Source organism: Lepus europaeus, chromosome 12 (genome assembly GCF_033115175.1).
Source record: "Lepus europaeus isolate LE1 chromosome 12, mLepTim1.pri, whole genome shotgun sequence".
NCBI classification, from domain to species: domain Eukaryota; kingdom Metazoa; phylum Chordata; class Mammalia; order Lagomorpha; family Leporidae; genus Lepus; species Lepus europaeus.
Window position 1 is genome coordinate 7,091,737 of NC_084838.1, and position 24,671 is coordinate 7,116,407.

General features: G+C 58.9%; 2 protein-coding genes across 7 annotated transcripts in view; one reads left to right on the plus strand and one right to left on the minus strand.

The window, feature by feature from the left end:
• RALGPS1 (Ral GEF with PH domain and SH3 binding motif 1) overlaps positions 1–24,671 on the minus strand; it is a 260,164-nt gene that overhangs the window by 70,073 nt on the left and 165,420 nt on the right. The gene's annotated exons all lie outside the window — the stretch shown is intronic.
• ANGPTL2 (angiopoietin like 2) overlaps positions 12,401–24,671 on the plus strand; it is a 29,268-nt gene continuing 16,997 nt past the window's right edge. The window contains exons 1-2 of the mRNA XM_062207524.1: positions 12,401–12,807; positions 23,689–24,559. Coding sequence (XP_062063508.1) covers positions 23,743–24,559 — 817 coding nt within the window. The 5' untranslated portion in view covers positions 12,401–12,807; positions 23,689–23,742. The remainder of the gene's footprint in view (positions 12,808–23,688; positions 24,560–24,671) is intronic.

Here is a 24,671-nt window from a genome sequence, read left to right on the forward strand (position 1 = left end):
GTTACAGAGACACAGAGAGCGAGAGACAGGAACAGAGTGATCTTACATCCACTGGTTTGCTCCCCAAATGGCCACAACAGCTGGAGCTGGGCCAGTCCAAAGCCAGGAGCCAGGAGCTTCTGGGTCTCCCACATGGGTGCAGGGGCCCAATCACGTAGGCCATTCTCCACTGCTTTCCCAGGATCACTAGCAGGAAGCTGGATCGGAAGTGGAGCAGCCAGGACTGGAACTGGCGCCCCTATGGGATGCTAGGAGTGCAGGCAGCGGCTCCACCCGCTGTGCCACAGCATCGGTTCACCCTCGCTGTTTGGAAGATTCAGTGAACTAACCCCTACAGACGGCCTCCCTCCGTGTGGGCACACAGCGAGCACAACGGAACAGCAGCGACCTTGCGGCCTCGAGGCCTCGCAGGGCCCACAGTGGACGCAACGTGTGCAGACACTGAGCGTCAGGGGCGTCCTTCATGGGGGAGCCTTTCATACCGGGTCGGTGCCTGGCCGCTCTCACTCTCCGACACCTTTGTCAGATTTCTGGGACCCCCGCGGGGGAGAAGCAACCAATCAGGAGCGGGGCAAAGGGCTGGGAAGGGAAGGTGTTGGCTGCCGGAGAGGGAAAAGCAGGAACACACAGCAGTAGACACAGCTGCCTGGGCTTTGCGGGGCCATCAGCCGTGCCCTCCCACAGACAGCCTGCAGTCCACTCCGTGCGCTCGGGACGGCAGAGTCGCCAAGGTGTACAGAGGCCAGGGTGCCCGTGTGTGCAGAAGCCACACAGCTTCTCGACATCGCATGTTTACAGAGCCAACCTTGCAGCTTTCCAGCCAACTCAGTGCTCTGAGACGTCTTGGTCCCTGGCACCTGGAGAGTTTAGGTTTCTCCATCCCAGAACTGAATTCTGGGCCGGCGCCGCAGCTCACTTAGCTAATCCTCTGCCTGTGGCGCCGGCACACCGGGTTCTAGTCCCGGTTGGGGCGCCGGATTCTGTCCCGGTTGCCCCTCTTCCAGGCCAGCTCTCTGCTGTGGCCCGAGAAGGCAGAGGAGGATGGCCCAAGTGCTTGGGCCCTGCACCCCATGGGAGACCAGGAGAAGCACCTGGCTCCTGGCTTCGGATCAGCGCGATGCGCTGGCTGCAGTGCACCGGCCACTGCAGCCATTGGAAGGTGAACCAACGGCAAAAGGAAGACCTTTCTCTCTGTCTCTCTCTCTCTGTCTAACTCTGACAGTCAAAAAAAAAAAAAAAAAAAGTTGTTGGTGGGGGGGAACCAAAGAGAAGGGTTCTAGAGATACAAAGTGACTGATGACCTCCACTGGACCTCAGATCGTGGGGCTCTAAATTACTAAGGAGAGAGCGCCAACAGCATTCAGTGAGCAGTCACTGTGTCCCAGACACGGCCCTAGAGACTCACGCCTCGACAGACTCACCTACTCCTTCCAGCCACCCCGGCAGGTGATAACACCATCTCCAGCTTTTAAATGAGACTTGGGAGGACAGGTCAAACTCACAGTGGTGGAGGTGGAAGACGGCCATGACTCTGGAGGGAGGAGCTGGCGATACCCCTGCCCTGTATCTCTCCCCCCCTCTCATTTCCCACAGACGCCTGCAGGGGCAAGGCAAGGGCAACCACGGGGGCACAGGGGGCCGGGGTGCAGCTGGGCCGCACACGGGGCAGATCCGGCACAGAGGGTGAGCCTGACGCTGCCCTCCAGGGTCTCGGGGCCTCAGAGCTAGGACGTGGCGAGCACCACCCAGAGAAGGGGAAAGGAGGGCCCTGGGGTGGTCTGGAGGCTGGCGGGGCTGAGGCAAGCCTCCTGCACCCACTGCTTTTATGCCCTGCTGCGTCTATGTGAGTGCTCCCTAGGCCCCCAATCCCAACCCAGTTAGTGGGAGAGAGCTCCCTGCCAGCCCTGTGACCCCGCCCAGTCTCATTCCTGGGAAGCTCCCAGTCATCGGGGCCAGAGCCCTCATTATCTGCTTAGCTGCCTCCCAGGTCCCAGGAAAGATAAACAGGGCGGCCACTGCTGGGCTGGCAGGCGCTGGCAGGTATCTGCAGAGTGGGGCCGGGCTCCCTCCCCACTGACCACAGCGCTGTCCTCAGCTCCTTGTCTCCTGACTGGGACAAAGGTCCCATGTTCCAGAAGCCACAGTGCTAAAAAGAAAACAAACAAACCAACAAAAACCAGTATGCTGGGCAACAGCTTTGGGAAATGTCCGTGAAGTTTTTGTTAGGAAGAGACAAGGAGAACTGGCAGGCAACAGTAAAAGCTCTTGTCTTGCAGCTCCACAGTCCCCGCTTGGGGACAGGACCCCAGCACCAGCCACAGCAGGAGCCAGATAGCAAGAGGCCAGAGCAGAGTGCCTTGAAATACTGCAAGAAGATCGAGGGAAAACCAGCTGAAAGGTGGCTGCAAACGGCTACGGGCAAACGGACCTGGAACCCAGACCCTTGTGCTCAAATGGGGATTACTAAACATGAGGGTGCTTCAAAAAGGTCATGGAAAATAATGGAATTAACAGAAATTTATTTTTTGTGCAAAGAAAATTTAAATCCAGCAATGTTTTCATAGAATGAATTTTCCATGCATGAAATTTCAATTATTATTTTTTTAAAGATTTATTTGAAAGGGTTACAGAGGGAGAAGGAGAGACAGAGAGAGGTCTTCCATCCACTGGTTCACTCCCCAGGTGGGTGCAACAGCTGGGACTGCGCCAGGTGGAAGCCAGGAGCCCAGTCCTTCATCCAGGTCTCCCTTGTGAGTTCAGGGCCACCTTCTGCTGCTTTTCCCAGGCACGTTAGCTGGGATCTGGATTGGAAGTGGGATGCCAGTGTCTCAGTCAGTGGCTTTACCTGCTACGTAACAATGCCAGCCTCTCAAAAAAACATTTTTTTTTTTGCACCAAAAAAGGCTTGTCTTTTAATCCCATTTCCCCCACAGACTTGTGGACACGCCCTAAGGTTTGCTGACTGAGTAACAGATGTGTCTGGCTGGTAGCTGACGTCCATACTGGAGGAGGCGTGCTGTCTGGACTCTGTCTTCAGAGGGGATGACACTCACAGGGGTCTCTCCCAGCGGCCTGCAGCCGAACATGCACCCCGTCTCAACTTCCGGATCGGCTTGTTTGGCTGCTGTTTCACAGACACAGTGGTCCTGTGGTCCCCGGTGTCCTTTGCGACACTGGACAGCACCACAGCCTCCGAACCTCCCACAGACACGAGTCTCCTACCTTCTCCTTGCCAGAGCCAAGAACACTCTCCCCCGCCCCGCCCCAGGTCTGGCACGGGCCGCGGGTCACAGGACCGCACTGCACGCCTCCAGGAGGGGAGGGGACCCGCTGGCGCGCTCTCAGCCGGGAGCAGCTGTTTGTTACATCTGGGTGGACAGAGGCGCCTGGCAGCTCCGCGGGCTTCCTGACGCTGACCGGACACTCCGCAGGCCCCTCCAGGGTCAGCTGACCGGGAGAGGAAGGCCTTTTGCCTTTTTGTCTCTCAGCCGTGGGCCAACCTCGCTGCAGCTGAGGCTTACGCGGCCACGCTCCCGCAAACCCCACCAGTCACCGGCCGTCAAGGGCCCAGGTCCAGGGGAGGCGAAGGCTTACCCAGAAAGCCTGCCATCCCATCGCCTGCACAACGCCTCCTGATGCCACAGATGTGACAACAGGGAAGGGTGCTAGAACGGAAGAGATGCAATCCGTTTTCGGGACAAAACCCACGGCTGAAATCCTAGTCCCACTAACTTCCCAGCTAGGTGGACTGGGGGTTAGGACGTTCACACGCTAAGCTCCAGCCTCCTCGCAAGTAAAACGGGACAGGGACAGCCCGCCCCCGCCCCCCCCCCCCCCGGCCCCCTCCCGGGCTCTGGGAGAACGGAATGACAGCCATCAGGCGCTGAGCTCAACGCCCCGCATACCACAGCGCCTGTATCCGGTGCTCCAGCAAGGCCTGTGAGGACGGCACGGCCTCAGCTCCCAGTGCCCGGCCGGCTACACTGCGATGAGCCCCAGGGGCTGGCATCTCACTGACAACGCCCACGGGAGAGTGGATCCTGCACTAAGAACTACGCTGATGGCAGCCACAGCTGCAGCAGGGGGCACGAGCCGCGGGGCGGGCGGACAAGTTCCACTGGGAAGCGGGAAGTCCCAGTTCCTGAAACAGAGGAGTGGATTGTACAGAACTGGCTCTCTGGTCAACAACAGCGATGAACTCAGAATACTGTAGGGGAAGAGACCTGCCTGACAGCACCGGACAACAACCTGCAGCAGGGAAACCGGAGGAGACGGGGTCCTTGGAAGAAGGGAAGCACACAAGGGCGCTTCCGGTTCAAGGTGAAACGCAGGAAAACAGAACTGAAACAGAAGGCGGCAGAGTTCCGCGCGGCGGAGCCCGGAGGAGGCTGGACTTCCAGGGTGGACGTGACGGGGGTGGGCAGTGTCGAGGACAGAGCAGAAGGGGAAGTCCCAGCATCACTGTGCTGTTCCCTGCGAGTCCTCAGCTAACCCCGGCACCGCAGACGTGTCCAAGGAGGCTCGGAGGAGCACAACAGGCAGCGAAAGCCGGGAGGAAGACGGCTCAGCGGTCGCCCAGAGGATGGAGTTTGGAGTTCAAGTCCTTCCAAGCTAAAGCAGCTTAGTAAACACTTCAGGCTTTGGAGTTAACTCCAGAAAGGCAATGTCTTGCAAGTTAAGCCGATGACCATGGGGTACGCCCTGCAACCACGGACAAAACCAAACTAAAACCACCTAACGAAGTCAAGAAGCCAAGTCGTCTAACCGGCTGCCTGCGGGGAAGAACCCAGCCTTCACCAGGGGAAGACAGTGAAACAGTCTCTCCACCAGCAGTGCCCCGACCAGGGAGAAGTTACAGAACACAGGTGGAGAAGCAGAAACATGGGACTCTTAGTCAAGAGGAAAAAACTCAATAAAATCAGACCACTGATGACCCAGATGGTGGAATCAGCAGACAAGGAGTTAAAGATGCTTGATATGGGGCAGGCGTTGTGGTGTAGCAGGTGAAGCCGCCACCTGTAACGCCGGCATCCCATATGAGCGCCAGTTCATGTCCTGGCTGCTCCACTTCCATTCTAGCTCCCTGCTAATGACCTGGGAAAAGCAGCAATGGTGGTCCAAGTCCTTGGGCCCCTGCCATCCACATAGGAGACCAGGAAGAAGCTCCTGGCTTCAGCCTGGCCCACCCATGGCTGTTGCAGTCATCTGGGGAGTGAACCAGTGGATGGAAGATTTCTCTCTCTCTCTCTCTCTGTCTCTCTGTCTCTCTCTGTCTCTCTCTGTCTCCCTCGCTCTCTATGACTCTGATTTCAAATAAATAAATCTTTTAAAAAATGGTTATTACAAATACAAGGGGTATTCAACAAGCTAATAAAATATGGAAAAAAACTGCATAAATTAAAAAAAAAATCTTGCACCAATGTAGGCTTTTAATTAAAATTTTCCTCAACTTTCTGAAGCACTCTCATAAGCACAGGACATTCAGGAAATGAAGGAGAGGATGAATGAATGAGTGAGTGAGTGAATGAATGAATAGGGAATCCCAGAAGAGAAACTGGAACTGTAAGAAATAAATCAAGTGGAAATTCTAGAACCAAGAAATACAGTAGCTGACTTGAAAAATTAACAACCAAGTAGATGCTGTAGAAAAAAGGATTAATAGAGACATTTAATAGAAATGACCCCAAGTGCAGCATGAGAGAAGAAAAAAATGTAAATAAGCCAATGACACTTCCGTGGCCTGGGGACGACAACAAATGGGTGAGGACGTGGAGTTTAAGAAGAAAAAGGGAGAGAAAGTTGAGCCTAAAGCAATATTTGAAAGAACAATGGCCAAAAATTTCCTCCACATTCTCAAATGTGGTGAAAAATATCAACGCACAGGACCGAGAAGCTCAGTGACTCTCACACAGAATAAATGCAAAGAAAACCCAGTCACATCCCAGTCCGATTGCTAAAAATCAGCCTAGGAGTAAGTTTAGCCAAAGAAGTGAAAGATCTCTATAATGAAAACCGCAAAACACCAATTAAAGAAACTGAGGAGGATACAAAGAAATGGGAAGACATCCCATCGTTCACGGAGTGGAGGATTTTAGGTTGTTAAAATGCCCAAACCGCCCGAAATAATCTACAGATTCAATGCAATCCTATCAAAGTATCAATGACATTTTCATAGAACAAGGAAAAAAGCACTGTTAAATACCTCTGTGGAACCACAGAAGATCCTGAATAGCCCAAGCAGTTTTAAGCAAAAAGAACCAAGCAGGAAGCATTGTACTGACTTATAAATACGCTGCAAGGACTGCAGAACAAGAGAGAGCTTCAACACGCGCACCTGCCTCCAACTGATCGTGGATGAAAAGCGCGAAGACCAGGAGCCAGTGCTGTGGCGCAGCGGGTTTAAGCCCCTGCCTGTGACAGCAGTGTCTCCTATCCGAGTACCAGACGCTGCTCTGCTTCTGGTCGGACCCAGCTCCTTGCGAACACACAGGGTAAAACAGCAGAACATGGCCCAAGTGCTTGGGCCTCTGCCACCCCTGTGGGAGGCCAGGACAGGGATCCAGGCTCCTGGCTTTGGCCTGGCCTAGCCCCGGCCATTGCAGCCATTTGGGGAATGAACCTCTCTGTCTCTCCTTCTGTCTCTGTCACTCTGCCTTTCAAATAAATAAAATAAATCCTTTAAAAAAAAAGTGCTAAAACATGCACGAGAAAAAGAACAATCTTTTTGAGAAACGATGTTTGAAAAGTTGGGTATCTTCATGCAGGAGAATAAACTTGACCAACATTGCTCACCACGTAAAATACAAACGCAAAACCCAAGTGTATGACTGGAAACTCTCAAACTACTAGAAGAAAAATATAGGAGAAATGCTTCGTGACACACATGCAGCTTCTTTGGATCAGACCGCAAGAGCACAGGAAACAAGGGGGCCGGCGCCCTGGCTCACTTGGCTAATCCTCCACCTGCGGCACTGGCATCCCATATGGGCGCCAGGTTCTAGTCCCGGCTGCTCCTCTTCCAGCCCAGCTCTCTGCTGTGGCCCGGGAAGGCAGTGGAGGATGGTCTAGGTCCTTGGGCCCTGCACCTGCATGGGAGACCAGGAGGAAGCACCTGGCTCCTGGCTTCGGATCGGTGCAGCACACCGGCCATAGCGGCCATTTGGGGAGTGAACCAGCGGAAGGAAGACCTTTCTCTGTCTGTCTGTCTCTCTCTCACACTGTCTACAACTCTACCTGTCAAATAAATAAATAAATAAATAAATAAATAAATAAATAAAATTTTTAAAGATGAGCACAGGAAACAAAAGCACGAACAGACAAATGATATTTCATCAACTGAAAAGCTTCCCCACAGCAAAGGAAACAATCAAAATAGGGCAGACACAAGCTACAGAATGGCAGGAAGAAAATATCTGTGAGCTACAGCTCAACTGACAAGGGTTAACAATCAGAATATACAAGGAACTCAAACAACTAAGCAAAAAACCAAGTGATCTTTTTGAAACGGCAGTAGGGACCGGCATCGCAATCTTGGGACACCCACATGCCATACTGGACTGCTGGTTTGAATCTCAGGTACTCTGCTTCTGATCCAGCTTCTTCCTAACGCACCCTGGAAGGCAGCACATCCTGCCACCCACATGGGAGACCCAGATGGAGTTCCAAGCTCCTGGCTTCAGTCTGGCCCAGCCATGGCTGTTGCGGACATTTGAGGAGGAAGATAGCTGATGGAAGGTATCTATCTACCTCTATCTCCCCCACCCCACCCACCCCAACTCCTGTTGTTCTGTCTTTTAAATAAATTAAGTATTTTTTTTAAATAGGCAGTATATTTGGGGCTGACACTGTGGCCTAGTAGGCTAAGCCTCCATCTGCGGCCCTGGCAACCCATCTGTGGGCAGGTTCATGTCCTGGCTGCTCCTCTTTCGATCCAGCTCTCTGCTGATAGTCTGGGAAAGCAGTGGAGGATGGCCCAAGGGCTTGGACCCCCACACATGCTTGGAGGACCAAGGAGAAGCTCCTGGCTCATGGCTTCAGATTGGCCCAGCTCTGGCCACTGCAGCCATTTGGGGAGTGAACCAGTGAATGGAAGACTTTTCTCTTTGTCTCTCCCTCTCTCTGGTGATAAATGTTTGAGGAGATGAATATGATTACTCTGATTTGAACATTGTACAGTGTATACGTGGATCAGAACACTCCAAGGTACCCCACAGATACATGGAATGTTTACATCAATTAAAAATAATAATTTTTAAAAATTTTAAAAGAAGCCAAAAGAAAAAATTATTGATTATGCATATAGGAACAATGATAAGGAAGGCAGTTGACTTTTTATCAGACACCATGCTGGTCAGAAGACAATAGACAGACAGGGGGGTTAAAAGTCAATTTGAGGCCGGCGCCGTGGCTCACTAGGCTAATCCTCCGCCTTGCGGCGCCGGCACACCGGGTTCTAGTCCCGGTCGGGGCACCGATCCTGTCCCGGTTGCCCCTCTTCCAGGCCAGCTCTCTGCTGTGGCCAGGGAGTGCAGTGGAGGATGGCCCAAGTCCTTGGGTCCTGCACCCCATGGGAGACCAGGAGAAGTACCTGGCTCCTGCCATCGGATCGGCGCGGTGCGCCGGCCGCAGCGTGCCTACCGCGGCGGCCATTGGAGGGTAAACCAACGGCAAAAGGAAGACCTTTCCCTCTGTCTCTCTCTCTCACTGTCCACTCTGCCTGTCAAAAAAAAAAAAAAAAAAAAAGTCAATTTGAGATATGTGAGGTTTTAAATGATGGCGACTGGAGGTTGCAACATCCAGCAGTGTCAGCCCCTCCTGAGCACATCCCTCCAGGGTACATGATACCTACCCCCACTACAGGTACACACGTGTGCACACGCACGCACTCCTGCTACATACACAGCATCTCAGTACAACATCCCAACATTTCCAATAGAAAAACAAAACCGTGTCAGGGAGGTGATGAGACATGAAAACACATGCGATCACGTACATCCACTGTGGCACGTATGTCGTACATGAAGAGCCCTTGCATCCTGCCATCACTGACCATCACACATTTTTTATTGTGATTAAGAACCATAAGAAGGTGTAGAAGGGAAAAAAAACCGTAAGGAGGAAAACAAAGACTCCTGTGTCCTCACCCGCCACCTGGCAGGTAAGGGGCTCCTCAAGGAGTCAGGATCCAAGACCCAGGACTCAGGTGCAGGTTGATGGAGACGCCCGGGGGAGAGAGGGGAGGTGTCGGAACAGCACCCTTCTCCCGCAATCGCTGGGTGCTGCACAGCACGTGTTGTGCCAAGGGCTCCAGGGCGCTGTCTCACTCGACCCTCACACTAACCCTGAGCAGTGACTGTACCACCGCTCTTCACAAGCAAGGGAGCAAAACGCCCAAGAGCATTCGGCAGGAAAGCTTCCCAAGGTTAGCAGCGCCTGGTTTTTTGCGCCTGGGTCTGAGGGACTTGCAGCTCCTCACCCTCCCCAGCCATTCACGAATCCACTCCTCACACAAAGGGGGGGCTCCATGAGGCCCCCACACGACGCCCCCGTCCTCAAAATGCTCAGGGCCCAGCGAGGGAGGCAGTAAGAGTCGTGATGGCCAACACTGACCGAGCCACGGCTAGCCAGCGTGTTGCACACTTACTGGGTCACATCTTGGTGACTCTTCACATCACTCCTATGAGGTACATCCTGGCATTACTCCCGTTTGGTGAGAAGAGTGAGCCCCGGTGCCACTGTGTGGTAGAACCAGAATGTGATGGCCGGACGCAGACTCCCCAGCCAGGTATGTGGTGCGGCGGGCTGCCGAGGGGCACAGATGGGCAGGGCAAGGCCACGCTGCTGCTCCTCCCCACGACCTTTGCGTTCTGAAGACAAGTTTGTTTTAGGAACCAAGGGCCTGGGCTGCACCTGCTCCCAGAGGATGGGACAGTCCTGGGATTGTCCACGGCCCCCACCCTCTCTCACCAGCTCCTGGCCCCCCGGCCTGTGGCTCACATCACTCCAGTCTCCACTCAACAGTGGACGTGGCCTGTTACAGATGACAGAGTCCACGCTGTCCTGCTCCAGCCGTTCAGGGGCTCCCTACTCGGCTCTCTAACAGGGCCTCATCCCCTCTCTGGCTACTCTAAGGAGCGCCCAACAGCGGCCCTTGCCTTGGCGCCTTCCGGTTCCCACCGCTAGGCAGCAAGTTCCTCCTTAGTAGCCAAAAGCACCCGGCCGATTACACTCGCGAGTTCTGCAGGCCGGGAATCTGGATACGCAGCGGCGGGATGGCTCATCTGCTCCCCCAGGCCTGGGCCCCACGGAAGATTCTGCAGCTGAGAGCCCCGCAGTAGCTGGGTGGGGTGGGGGTGGCGAGGCAGAACCCGATGGCCTGGACTGGAACCACCCAGACCAGAGGCATCTTTCCTCCCACGTCTGGGGGTCTGTGTCGGCCATCAGCTGGGGCCTCCTCTGTACACGGCCCCTGCATAGCGACTTCTGAGGTTCCAGCTTGGGGCCCCCAGAAGAGAGTGCCCCCAGCAAAGGTGGCAGCAGCTGTCGACCTTGGGAGCCAGGTCATGCTGCTCCCACCGCCCTCTGCATGTCACTGACTCTCCCAGACTCAAGGGAGGGGGGCAGACTGGGAGAAGTCGTTGGGGCCATCTTTGAAGAAGCCACCTGCCGCGGGGTCTTCACACACTCTTCTCGGCCAAACCGCACTCTCTGCACCTGCTAATTCCTCCCCATCCTCAGGCGCCAGCTCCAATACAGCTTCATCAGCGACCTGACCTGACTGCCCAGCCCAGCTCAGGCAGCTCCACTGGCCAGATCCTCCCTCGACCACCAGCTCTCAGAGGACAGGACCTCAGCTTCCTGTGCTGGCCACAAGCAGGCTCCCAACAGACATCCACACGGGCGTACACACACACACACACACACAGAGGAGAGACACAACACAGTCAGCTCCGCCCTTTACGCTTCCACTGCTCTCCAGGCCCCAGCCTTCCACGACCACTGGGACCCTCATCCTGAGAGCTGCGCCGATCCAAAGCCAGGAGCCAGGAGCTCCTTCCAGGTCTCCCACGTGGGTGCAGGAACCCAAGGACTTGGGCCATCTTCCACTGCTTTCCCAGGCCATAAACAGAGAGCTAGATCAGAAATGGAGCAGCTGGGACTCGAACCAGAGCCCATATGGGATGCTGGCACTGCAGGTGGTAGCTTAACCTGCTGTGCCACAATGCCAACCCCAAATGCCCACCTTCTAAGATGGGCTGGCCCCGACAGAGAAAAGCAAAGCAATTGAATAGGGGGTTCAAGAAAAAACGTTCACTCCCCACAAACAGGAGGGGAAGCGCTGGTGGGGCTGTCTGCCCAGGGACCAGACCCTGACACACTGTGCCCAAGGTGCAGACTCTTACCCAAGATCCTCTCTGCACCCAAGCACCATCACTGTCGACACTCGAACGTTTTGTTAAAAGGATCCTTAACAGCATGCCCTATGCTGCTGACCAAGCGGGGGGGGGGGGAGGGGGACGTAGCCCGACGCCCTAGGGCTTCCCCCCTGTGTGTGCTTAGCATCCCTGCAGGGCGGGGCAGCAGGCTGGGTCCCCTCCTCTGACCAGCCCGGCAGGGCCCATGACGCAGAGGGACTCTTGGTGTGTGGGTCCGGCCCCCTTTCTCATTCTGACTCTGGGAAGCCCCAGGCCCCCACCTCCGTGGCAGGCTCCCCACCAAGGACTCTGATGGGACCCAGTGTTCCTTCCTAGGAGGGCCAACAGGATCACACAGCAGAGGCTCCCCGGCACAACGTCCTGGCTGAATCCGGCTGCAGCCCTAGGGCCGAGCACTGGTGTTAGTTAGCTCGGGTTCTGGTGTCTGCACGGGTGCCCAGAGAGACACAGTGACTCAGTCCAGGCCTCTCGGCTGGGGAGTGGAGTGGCAGTGTTCTCAGCGGTGTGTCCCCTTGTCCTAAGCCAGTGCCTCCTGCCAGCTCTCACAACAGGAACCCCGCCAGCTTCCCCGTTGACAACCTCCAGGGTTCGAGATGACAGGGAGGCCTCCGAGAAGGGCAGCCGACAAGGACACACTGTGGGAACGGAGCCGCCCCTGAGCTGGGTCTCCGTGGGGCAGTGCCCGGGAGACCCCAGGGGAGGGCCAGCTCCCTGTGGCTCGCAGCTGCTGCACAGCTGGAGCGGATCTAATGCCATTACCGGAGTCAAAGGGGAAGCCCTGTGCCTCCGCACAGCGCCGGGAGCTGCCTGGGCTTTGGGGCGTGGAGTCGGCCAGGCTGCCCGTGCCAAGGAAGGAGGGGGCCGCCGAAGCCGCCAAGGCGAGCGGGTGGGAGGGGCCGGGCCAGCTGGGCTGAGCTCCTGTGACATCACCGGGCGGCCCGCCTCTGTCTGGGGCCGAGGGGAGGCCCGGAGCCTTTCTGGGGCCTGGGGGATCCTCTTGCACTGGTGGGTGGGGAGAAGCGCCCGCAGCCAACCAGGGCCGGGCTGTGCTCACAGTTTCCTCTGGCGGCATGGAAAGGCCCCACAAAGGAGCTGGGAGTTCAAGTGAGGCTGCTGCAGGCGGCCCGAGGATGGACCCCGAGCCTGGACTGCAGAGCGCGCACTGAGGCGGCCGCCGGTCCCGTCCCGCGGGCAGTGAACACAGGCTGGGAGCACACTCCTCGGACCCGGGCGGAGCCTGGGGGAGGCCGGTGAGGCAAGGCTGCTCTCGGCCATCAGCCTGCACCGTGGGACCCCATGGACAGGCTGCCCTGCTGACAGCCACAGGGGAGCATGTGAGGAGCTGCCCCAGGAGCCACGCAGGAGGGAAGAGGTAAGGGCTCGGCTCCGTGGCAGCCAGGGCCGGGGGCCGGGAGGCAGCAGCTGCCCTGCGGCGGGGTTCAGGACCCTGACTCCCCCTGGCTGGGGGTGTGTGCAGCTGGCTCCCCGAAGGGCTCACTCCCCACTCTCCTTCGGAGCCACGCACGGCATCTGCCGGGGCAGGGCTGTGGATGCTTGGGCATGGGCTGTGATTCTGAGGACCCAACTGTAAGCCTGCAAACAAAGAGCCTTTAGGGTGAGGGCAGGCAGCTCCCGGGCCCTGCTCGGCAGTGGGGTGTGTGCTGTGCGTGCGTGGAGGTGTGTGCGTGACAGGCAGGGACTGGCTCAGGAGGCAGAGGTTGGGAAGTCATCTTTAGGCTTCGGGCTCCCGTGCACCCCGGAGGGATCGGTGCACCACACGGGTGCCAATGCAGGAGCGATCGCTGTCCGGAGGCGGCCGGGAGCTCCTGCCCGGAAAGTGCCCTGAAGCCCGGCAGCCTCTGCTCGCAGCCCTCCAGCTGGGGGAACAGGAGCCGGGCGTCCCTTGCTGGATGGCACGTGTCGCCTGGAGGTATCTGCCACTGTGATTGGGGCAAGGTGCTGCCTGGATGGTCCCTCTGTGCCCGAGGACGCGTGCACCCAGCCCTCCTGCCCACTGGATGTGGCTGAGAAGCAGGGGCGGGCAGGAGGGCGGCAGGAGCTGCACACAGCCAGTCCCTTGAAAGCACTCCGCGTTAGATAACACTTCCCGGCAGAAGCTTTGCCTGACCGTTCCCTCTCCCTCCGAGATGTGTGTCACGGGTCAGCTGCTGCCTCCGCTGTGGGATTAGCAGAGCTCCCAGAGGCCAGTTCGGTGACTTAGAAAGGGACCTCCTGCCCGGGGCTTGGGGGAGAGTTGAGAACGCCACTTCTGAAGCGGGCCAAGCGCTCCCCACGTGTGCTCTTCCAATGGAGGCAGAGCAGGGCAATGCTCTCGGGCTGGCTGCGAGTCCTGGCCCTTGTAGTTGCTTAGCCAAGCAGCTCTGGCAGGACACAGGCTTCCCAAAGCTCGATTTCCTTATCTGCGAGTTGGGCTAACAACAGTGCCCGTGTTTCAGCCGCAGCTAACGGCAGAGTTCTCACCCGCGGCTGGTAACACAAGTACTGTTATTCATCCCCATTTGACAGGTGAAGAAACTGAGGGAGAAGTGAAGTAATGTGCCCAAGGCTAGGTGGCTAGCGAGTGCCCTGGGATGGTGAGCCTGGCGTGCGGCTCCAGGGCCACTGGGAGCCAGGCTCCGTGCTTTCCAAGAGGAGTGTGAGCACGTGATCGCAAGCCTGCACGCGGTGCCCGGTGCGCGGCAAACCCTAGGAAACGTCAGTCAGTGATGATCACAGCCACAACCATCGGGAAGGCATCGAGGGAAGAGCAGAGGCCCAGATTCTTTTGCCTATTCATCCTGCCAGCGTTTTCAGGAAACCCCACAAGGCAGAGCCAATGCCGCAGCTGCCATCAGCAGCCACACTCGGGGGCCTTCCAGAAGCCTGGAGCGGGGCTTTCTGAGGTCTGGGTTTGGGGCCACCTGCAGCATGTGTGCGTCCTACAAGGCCACACTAAGGAAAAGTGCAGACACCCCCAGCAAAGGCAGCTGGCGCCAGGCTTACAGAGCGCCCTGCCGCCCTGGGGCACTACGATCCTGCCAGGAAGGCAGAGAAGGGAGAAGGGGGGTGGAGCAGCCTCGGGGTGGCAGGGGGTCCGCACCAGTTCTCCTGCAGCTCCACAGTTGCAGAGTGGAGAGGGCGGGGCAGCCATCACCAGCTCTGGCCACTGTGATGGCCAGTCTGCTTCATCTTGGCCCGGGACAACAGCTTCTGTCCCATGGTCCCCAGAGGGCTCCCACGGCTCTAAGAAGTGTTGTGCAAGCTCTGTCAAGCGTTTGCATCTCCAGCACAGGGCCGCTGGGGCTGCCGAAGCTGCAGGCCTCCCGGCTCCAGCCTGGAGCCCCAGTGCCTCACTGTCCTCTCCGGGCAGCTTGGCCCGGGCAGAGGCTCTGGCTGACTTTGTGGGCCTGGCTGACAGAAACAGAGCTGCTTCTTACGCAATGGGGCAGTCCTGTGGATCAGATGCGAGAGTATGAGGCTCTTGGCCCCGAGGGCGCTGCCCGGCATCCCCGCCCACACTCTCCATCCTTCAGGGGTTCCTAGGAGGGAGAGGCTGGTTTTAACACCCCATTTTACAGATGGGCAAACCAAGGCTCAGAGGTCACACAGGAAGTGGTGATGTGGGACTCACACCCGGGTCTGTCTGTCTCTAAAGCACGTGCCTTCCTCAGTCCACTGCCTGGTTCAAGGTACTCTTATCCTGACTGCCAGTTGGTCCCAGAGCCCCAGCAGCCACATTCACCCCCTGCTGCTCCCCAGTCCAAAACCCCCACGCCGACCCAACCCGAATGTACCACTTGCTCCCCATGGAGGCCCACCCTTGACACAGAACATGCATTGCTGCCACCTTTCCCACAGAGGCACCTCAACACAATCACGTCAGCCCGTGCCTGGGTGCTTCCCCACATCAGCACCACGGACGCCGGCACTCGCCGGCAAGGGCAGGGCCTCGGCAAACACGTGTCTCTGTGCCCGAGAAGCCACGGACGGCTTGGAGAGCTCCATGGGGCTGGGACTCCGAGCTCAGAGCCTCCCTGGCTGCATGAGGGCCTGAGAAACATCCGGGAGGTCGCAACTGGGGGCTCCAGGAGAACACACCGGGGAGGCTGCAGCCCTGCCCGGGAAGGCACCCCAGGCACTGGGCCTTTCTGGGTCACAGCCATTTAGTCTGGAATGGTCTCTGCTGACGGCAGGTATCGGGGGAGGCCTCTGCTCCAAAGAGCCCACGGCGCAGCGCCAGAGGCGGACGGTCGGTGAATAACCACACAAATTCACGGCGGTGTGAGAGCTGGGAGGCCTCTCTCCCCTTTTACAGAAGGGAAAACGGAGGCTTAGGGCGCAGCGCCTCTCCTGGAAAGCAGGGATTCCGACATGACTGTTCGCTGGAGCCCAGCCGATCCCGGATGGCCGCGGGGCGGAAATCTTAAGCGTCAGGGAAGAGAGCATCTTTTCTGTGCGCCTCCCTGAAGCGCCCAGCAGCCTGGAGCCCGCGCGACAGGTGCTGCCAGAACTCAGCTCTGGGACGGGGAGCCTCGCCCCCGGCGCGGGGGCTGGTGGTTACCGTGCCCCGAGCATGCACGCAGCACTCTGAGTCGCATTCTCAGTGCCGGGTGGGGGAACCAGGCCCTCACAATTGAGCCATTGTGCCAGGCCCGTTCTCTGGGGAACTCGGCCTGTCCCAGGGCTGGCAGCCCCCAGGGCCCCAGCCCCCTGCCCTGCTGCCTGATTCTCCAGAGAGGCAGGCCCAAGACCACCACAGCAAAGCCCTGTTCTGGGCCCTGAGTGAGGCCTGATGGCCTGCCTGGCTCCTGGAACAGATTCGGCCCCCAATGGTCCCACACCAACCCCCACGAGGGCGGACTGTGTGTCAGCCACTGCTGAGCGCCTCCCACCTCGGCAGCTCTGTGACCGCAGCACGTAACTCCACCCCCTGCCTCGGTCTGCTCATCTGTGAAATGGGGGAAAGCACAGCCCCGGCCACGCAGAGCTGCTGGGACTGATGAGTTGGGCACAAACAGCATTTGTCTCAGTGCTCAAGGGCTCAGCCCACCCCACAGGCCACACGGCCCCGGGGCCCAGGCCAGCCAGCCTGGCCCGGGGGAGCAGCTCCAGGCAAGGCCCGCATTCAGGTGGTGCTGTCTACTCGGCTCCCCCCACCCCGACTTCTCCCTCTTGCCTGAGGCTCCCCAAAGTCCAGGACCCCAGAGCACACCAGGCCGAGCCGGACGTGCAGCAGCCAACTCTGGAGCTGGACTCTGAGATGGCTTCTGCAGACGCCTCCCGGCCGCCTCTCTGCTGGCCACAGCTCCTGGCACGGAGGGCTCAGAGTGCAGACTTCGGGGGAATCTCAAAATGGCTCTCAGATACTGCCCCGTCAAAAATAACAGCCGTAGCCTTGTCCCCCTGGCAAAGACAAGCAGCTCCCCACTGCCTGACCACGTCCCCTCCTGTCCTGTGAGCTCACAGTGCGACCGCAGACCACCTCCTCCATGAACTCAGCCTCTTCTGGAGCCAGCGACTCACCCGTGGCAGAAGCACAAGGGTCCAGGCGTCAGGCAGATCCAGACCCCGACACCACTCCTCCAGGCAGCTCTGCCTGACCCGAGACTCAGCCTCCCTCGGTCCTGCCTGGCTCCCCATCACCCATAAAGGGTAGACCCAGGTAGAGGCGTATACAGCGGCTGGCCAGCTGGGTGGCGGAGCGTTGCACAATGGAGCTGGCTGCAGCCTCCCTGGGTGGGGTGATGCACAGGACCCTAGCGGGAAGGAGACGGCAGCTGGCGATCCAGACGTTCCCTCCTTGGCATGCAGGCTGCCGGGGAAATCACCCAGGACAAACGAGGAACGGCCCCTTCCCCAGGTTTTCTACTGGGAGGCTGCCACTGCCCGTCCTGGACGCCCACTCACACGCATGATCAGGGGGCTCCAACATCCAACGAGACTCACCCTTGTGCTGACCCGGAAGCCACCTCCACTTACTTGGCCAACAGCAAGAAGCCATCTGCATGCAGCCGTTAAACAAGCTCCTTTTGCTCATCTCGGCTGGAGAGATCTGGACCCCAGTCCTGACACTGACCCCAGGTGACCTCAGGGAAGCGAGCTGACCTGACTGGACCTCAGTCTCCCCTAAGGCCGAAGGCAGACCACACCTTTCTCCCACTTAAGGGGACCATGGAATCTTTTGCCCATCCAGGACACTTCCGAGAGGGAGGGACGGACGGTTAACAATGGCACGAGACCCCAGGCCTCCACCAGGGCCACGGGGACACGAGATTCTCTATTTACAGGGTTGTGAGAACACACAACAAACAAATGACAGCTGGTAGTGCTGCGGACTTTCCTCCTGGGCTAGACCCCCTCGCCCGGCCCCTCCCACGCTGGTCTGGGAGCCACTCTACCAGCGTGCCTTCCAACCAGCTTTCCGGGGAACGACAGCCGGCCAGCACCAAAGATTTCCCTCGTCCCCATGTGGGTCTCACGATCTCCGCTCCTGCTCTGGGCCGGTCGACGGACTCCAGCACAGCCCAGGATTCCAGCTTCCCCGCTGCCAGCTGGGCCCACGCCTTCCCCGCCTTGGCAGACAAGGGCTCCTTGGGCTGGACTCACCCCCTGCCTTTGTCCATGCTCACAGACCAACGAAGCAGCGCGTGTGTGTGCGTGTGTGCGCATGTGGTGGGGGAGCGTTCCTGCCCTTTGTGCGTACTTCGCATGGGAGCACAGCCTGGACAGAGGAAGGAGCAGCTCCAGAGAGCCACAATAAACCCCAAGGCGTCCCTGGAGTCTGCAGCCCCAGATCCTGTCCTCCTGCTGCCCGGAGCGTCAGGGTCCTGTCTCTGTGGGATCTCCCGGCACTCTGGTTTCTCTGCGTTCATAGCGTGCTATTTGGGGGGGTTCTCCCGCCAGCTCTGCCACTTTGTGGACAGATGACTCGGTCTCAGACCACAGAGCTTTCCCCACCTGTAAAAGGGGACCAGCGCGAGCCCCGCCGTCAGCCCTGAGAATCAGGAAACTGCTCTAGTACAAACATCCCGACTGCAAAGACCAGGGGTGTGAGCTGTGTCCCCTGGAGTGGCACAGCGCACTACAGGGGCCACCGTGTGTGGAGGCCCCGAGATAACAGGGCTCCCTGCTGGGGCCATGGGCAGAACTACTGGAGAGGGCGGCCACGCGATGCCGGGGCAGCAGCGAGGACCACTGGCTGGGACGATTTTTATCATCCCAACGTCTCTCAGCCCTAACTTTCTCTGGGGAGAACTCAGCAGTGTACCCCAGGCCAGCAGCGTCAGCCACAGGGCGGGACACAGCCCCCGTTTTATGAAGACGCCATTTCTTCCCACAGAGCGCCGTGGTGGTGAGAGGGATGTGGACGCGCGGTGTGTGGCCCTGCTGCGCCCGGCCAAGTGGGGACACTCGGAAGCAGCCCACCGGAGGCTGGGTGGGACCCAAACCTAGGGAAGCCACCTCCCTGTGAGCGGGGCTGTCACGTGGCCTGGTCACACAGCCTCCCTTGTGGGGAGGGAAAACCCTCGCATAATGGAAACTCCTCACGACACAATGTGGAAAAGCAATTTCAAGAGTCGTTTTTATTTTAATTTGGGAGCCAAGGAAAACAGTTGGATGTTGCTTTTCTGTGTTGGTCACAGGAAGGGGCTGCGGATCGTCACTTTGAGGGGAGCGGAGTTCTGCTCCAGGCCAAAATGGCTGGAATGGGGGGGGGGGTCTCTTGGGATGCAATTAGTTGAATAAATATCAAGAGAGCGAAAGTAAACAAACTCATTACTGCCCATTAAGAACTGCCAAATTGGCAAAAAAATGGCGGTGTGTATGGGGGGGGGGGCGTGGAATCCTTAAGGAAAATAAATGACTGCGTGGCTGAGTGCGGCGTGACGAGGGCAGCCCTCGGCGTGAGGCTGGCCCAGGTTCTAGACTGGTAGTGCCGGCTCTGACCCGCCTGTGTTCCTGGGCAAGTCACTCTGCCTGTCCGGGTGGCAGGTTCTCTACTGTCCGCTCATTACCTAGGACAATGGTGTCAGGCACCCAGCACGGGGCCCCGGGTCTCCCCTTCCTTCCTGTGGCCCAGCTGGCTCCCAGTGGGGCCCAGAATCCAGCACACAGCTTCAAGCCTGGCTCCAGTCCTATCAATGGGACCTCGAGCCAGCTACCTGACACCACCTGGGGCTTCCAATTCCTCACCCTCAACATGGGCACGATACCAACCCTGAGCTCTGATCTGGAACGATCTGGCCAGACACAGTGTACACAGAGGGCCCAGGACCTGCAGCCCTGTGTGGGCAGGAACTTTTAAGAGTGCTCAATCTTTTGTCTGCCCCTCTCAAGACCTCAAGGGTCATGATCATGTAGTCATGTCTCCGGCCTCCCTACCCTGTGCTGGCCCTGGGCAAGACAGGAGAAGGCCAGGCCAGCCGGGGCCCGGTCTGCCCAGTGGACGGCTTCCAGGCTGGCCTCCTGCCAGAGCCCTGCTCTGTGAGGAGGATCCAGTGGGGATAACACGTGCTCCTTGTGGATGACAGTGCGGACCTGAGGAGGCAGCGAAGTGCAGGTGCCTCCTGGCCCGCCACTGGGCGCCTTCACTGTTGGCCTGTGCGGCCACTGCTTCCTTGCTCCCGGGATAGTGTCAACCCCACGCTGTCCTGATCTCTGGTCTCTGAAGTGCTTCCACGCTGCCTACCCAGTGCGCAAGGGGGAGCGATCGCCTCGATTCTGCAGAAGAGGCTCAGACTTCGAGACCTCAAGTCCAAGGGCGGGAGCTTCACCTGGAAGTTGTGAGTGCCCGCACTGGGGAGGCAACAGAACTTCAGAAACGAAACTTTTCCTGGAGACGGGCTGCCTCCCTGAGCCTCTGGCAGTCTCTTGGGCAGGATGGGGGAAGGCACCTCTGCCCCCAGCACAGGGAGGGGTTTGTCCCCAGCTGCCACAGGTGAGCAGCCTGCAGGAGGTGCCCGGTAGGCCCGCCCCAGCCTGGAGGGTGGCTCCTCCCCATTGTTCTCAAGCGGGTGTGGCTAGGGATGGGTCAAAGGGCCCTTGGAAACCAGGCAAACACTTCCAAACTCTGCCCGGTTTCCACTGCAGCCCCACCTCCTGGCAGCTCTCACGCACCTTTGTGTGGCTAGAGAGGCGTGTGCTGCCCACTGGGACCCTGCGTGGACTTTGTAGATCTCGAGGAAAACAGCTGGGCCCGGCCCTGGGAGCATTCGGTCTGCACTTGCCAGAGAGGCTCCCGAGGGGTCCAGGGTGGACAGAACTCTTAGGTCCTGTGTGCTGGTTGTCACTCCCCCCGAGATGAATGTGCGAAAGCAGAAATGGTGATGCTAATGCTTTTTAACTACGTAAAACCAGAGTAAGCACACTCCTGTGTAGGCGTGAGAGCTGGAAGGTTAGCACCCACAGGGCCGGGGCTGAGTCTCTGTGGTTCTGGGCCAGTCACAGAGCCTCTCAGCCTGTTTCCCCATCTGTACAATGGAAATCGCAACAGCATCTCCCTCAAAGGGGCTGCGAGAATCCAGGAGAGAGGGAAACTTCTGCAAAATGGTCAGCACAGGGGTGGGCACAGAGTGGACGTTACCAGCAAATATCTCACCCGGCCCTGAGCAGACCCGATCCCACCTCGGGCAGCCCCAGCACCGCCTCCTCCCGGGAACTGCAGGCCGGGCTCTCGGTCTTCCGTCAGCAAGAGTTCACTGGGCTCCAGGCATCCAGGCTACAAGCTGGGCACTGCAGCTGGAGCAGTGGCCACGCAGCCGCCCCCACGCTCATGGAGCTCACACTCGCGGGGGGCAGTGAGGGACAGTGCATTCTGGAGCTTAAACAAGCAGGGAGGATCTGACAGATCAACACAGACTCAGGAGAGGAGAGGGTCAGGAGATGGGCCAGGGAAGCAGCAGGGGCCGGATCAGGGAGGGCCTCAGAGACCACCAGCTTCTCTCCACAAGACCTGCGGCCAGTGGAGAGTTTGAGCAGAAGACTGACCCAATGTGACTTTTTAAAAAGGATCATTTTGGGGCTGGTGCTGTGGCCTAGCAGGCTAAGCCTCCGCCTGCGGTGCCAGCATCCCCTGTGGGTGCCGGTTCGAGTCCCAGCTGCTCCTCTTCTGATCCAGCTCTCTGCTGATGGCCTGGGAAAGCAGTGGAAGATGGTCCCAGTGCTTGGGCCCCTGTACTCACATGGGAGACCTGGAAGAAGCTCCTGGCTCCTGGCTTCAGGTCGGCCTAGCTCCAGCCATTGTAGCCATTAGGGGAGTGAACCAGCAGATGGAAGACCTTTCTCTCTGTCTCTCCCTCTCTAATTCTACCTCTAAGATAAATAAATAAAATCTTAAAAAAAAAAAAAAAGAACCACTTCAGGGCAGAATGTAGGGAGAACAAGGCAGGGGTCAGGAGAGCAGGCGGTGGGGAAGGTCTGATGCTCCGGGTGGCTGCAGGCAGACAGAGTCTGGGGCTACTCCAGGACCGCGTTTCCGGACTTGGTGCTGAGTTAGGTGTGTGGCAGGAAAGAAACAGAAGTAGCTGAGGCTTTAAGGTTTTCGGCCTGAGCAACCAGAATTGCCACTTGTGAACATGGTTAAGGCCGGGGTGGGCAGGCGGAGATGCAGGCGTGGGGCAGCCAGGGCAGGTGGCTCAGTGAGTGTGATGTGCCTAGGGGAGGGCCCAGTGGGCGTGGCCGCGTGTGGTCCTGGGAGAGTGTGGGCTGCAGAACCGCACGTTGAGTGTGACTCGTGCAAGCCTAGGTGAGATGCTGGAGACGGAGGGGAGTCTGAGGATGGAGCTAGGAAGACGGCTAAGGGGCGGCCTGAGTGGCAGGAGGGCACGGGGCGCTCTGGAAAGGAATTCAAGAAAGGAGCCGTCACCATGGCCCCAGGGCCGACAGGCGGAGCGTGGATGAGAACCAGAAGCTGGCCATGCCCTCTGGGAGACGGAGGCCAGCAGTGACCTTGCCTCACAGGGCACTGAGAGGGGAAGGGGCAGCAAGGCCTGCTGGGGGTGGGCTCGAGAGACAACAGCAGGAGGAGCTTTCTGGAAATGGGGGGGGGGGGGCAGAGACATGGGACAGTAGCGGGAGAGGGGACAGGAGGTCCGGAAAGGGTCTTCTTTGAAGTGAAGAGCATTACAGCTCGACTGCAGGGGACACGTGATGTGATGATGGGGGAGTGGACGGGGAGGGCTGCTGGGGCCTGGCGTGACCCGCCTGATTCCTACTCATCCCTCCGGGGTCAGCCCAGAGGTCACTTTCTCAGGGACACGTCCCTGAGCCCTCCATTAGGTCAGTGCCCTGTTGTACCCAGTCACATGCGTGCTATCTCCGCGTCACGGCACGTGGGGACTGGGGAATGAGGTGGGGGCCCCGTGAGGGCAGGAGCTGGCTCTGTGCGGCCTGCAGCCGGGCCCCAGCATACCGCACACTGCCGGTGCAGGCCTCCGGTGCAGGGATGAGCGGCCCAAACCGGGCCGGACCCGGAGACACGTGTCTGTGGCCTGCCCCCGTCTGGTGTAATCGCAGAGCAGTGAGCAGTCCGTGTCGTCACCGCTGTTGCACATTTTTGGCTCTGGAGGAGCTCAGTTGTTTGTTCCTGTTTGGGGCTCTGTCGCTTGGCTAACACAGACCAGAGCCACGTGACCGGACACAGCCTCCTACTGACACTGTCCACTACAAACTTGGCGCATCCCACACTGGGCCTAGCACCTCACTCCTTTAACAAACGTTCTCCCAAAGCCTTGCCCAGTGCGACATTCCGAGGACACAGGCTGCACCGGCACAAACGTTCTCCCAAAGCCTTGCCTAGCGCGGCATTCCGGGGACACAGGCTGCACCGGCACACTACCTGCCCCCATGGAGCCGACAGTGGAGCAGAGATCAAACTCTAGTGGGACGCGTGTCACAGCGAGGGCAGGGGCTTGGGAGGGTCCCGGGAAATGGCCGAGGAAAGCCAGACCACCCTCCCTCACCCTCCCCTGCCTAGTTTCGAGCCGCCCGGATGTGGCTCTCAGGCTCTGGGCACTGCAGCTGTCACAGGGAGTGGCAGGGCCGTGGCCTCCGGCCTTCAGATGCCCTGGGCCCATCCCCTGCGTTTCCCATTCCCAGCGGGCCTGCCTGTGTCCTGTCCCTTCCGGAACAGCTGTCCTCCTCTGAAGCTGTGCTTTTGGGACACTGTGCCCGACAGGAAGGCTGGGATTGTGACGGCGCAGGCCACAGGCAGTGCTGGGCCCCGCCGCTGATCCTCTCCTCTGTGTCCTTTCAGGCTTTCTTCAGACTCCAATCACAAAGCGTAAGGGAGCGCCGTTTGGCAAAGACCATGAAGCCGCTGAGCGCGACGTGCTGGTGGCTGGGGCTGCTGGCTGCCCTGGGAGCCGCCGCTGACCCCGAGGACGGTTTTGAGGGCACCGAGGAGGGCTCACCCAGGGAGTTCATTTACCTGAACAGGTACAAGCGGGCGGGCGAGTCCTCGGACAAGTGCACCTACACCTTCATCGTGCCCCAGCAGCGGGTCACGGGCGCCATCTGCGTCAACTCCAAGGAGCCCGAGGTGCTCCTAGAGAACCGCGTGCACAAGCAGGAGCTGGAGCTGCTCAACAGCGAGCTGCTCAAGCAGAAGCGGCAGATCGAGACGCTGCAGCAGCTGGTGGAGGTGGACGGCGGCATCGTGAGCGAGGTGAAGCTGCTGCGCAAGGAGAGCCGCAACATGAACTCGCGCGTCACGCAGCTCTACATGCAGCTGCTGCACGAGATCATCCGCAAGCGCGACAACGCGCTGGAGCTCTCGCAGCTGGAGAACAGGATCCTCAACCAGACGGCCGACATGCTGCAGCTGGCCAGCAAGTACAAGGACCTGGAGCACAAGTACCAGCACCTGGCCACGCTGGCCCACAACCAGTCCGAGACCATCGCGCAGCTCGAGGAGCACTGCCAGAGGGCGCCCGCCGCCAGGCCCGTGCCCCAGCCGCCGCCCGCCGCCCCGCCGCGCGCCTACCAGCCGCCCACCTACAACCGCATCATCAACCAGATCTCCACCAACGAGATCCAGAGCGACCAGAACTTGAAGGTGCTGCCGCCCCCTCTGCCCACCATGCCCATCCTCACCAGCCTCCCCTCCTCCACAGACAAGCCGTCGGGTAAGTCCCCTTGCCCGGGGTCCCAGGCCACGCGGGCCTCAGAGCCAGGCGCCCGGGTTCCCTTGGCTGCGATCGCGAGTTGGGGAAAAGCCGCGGCCGGCTGAAGCTGGGC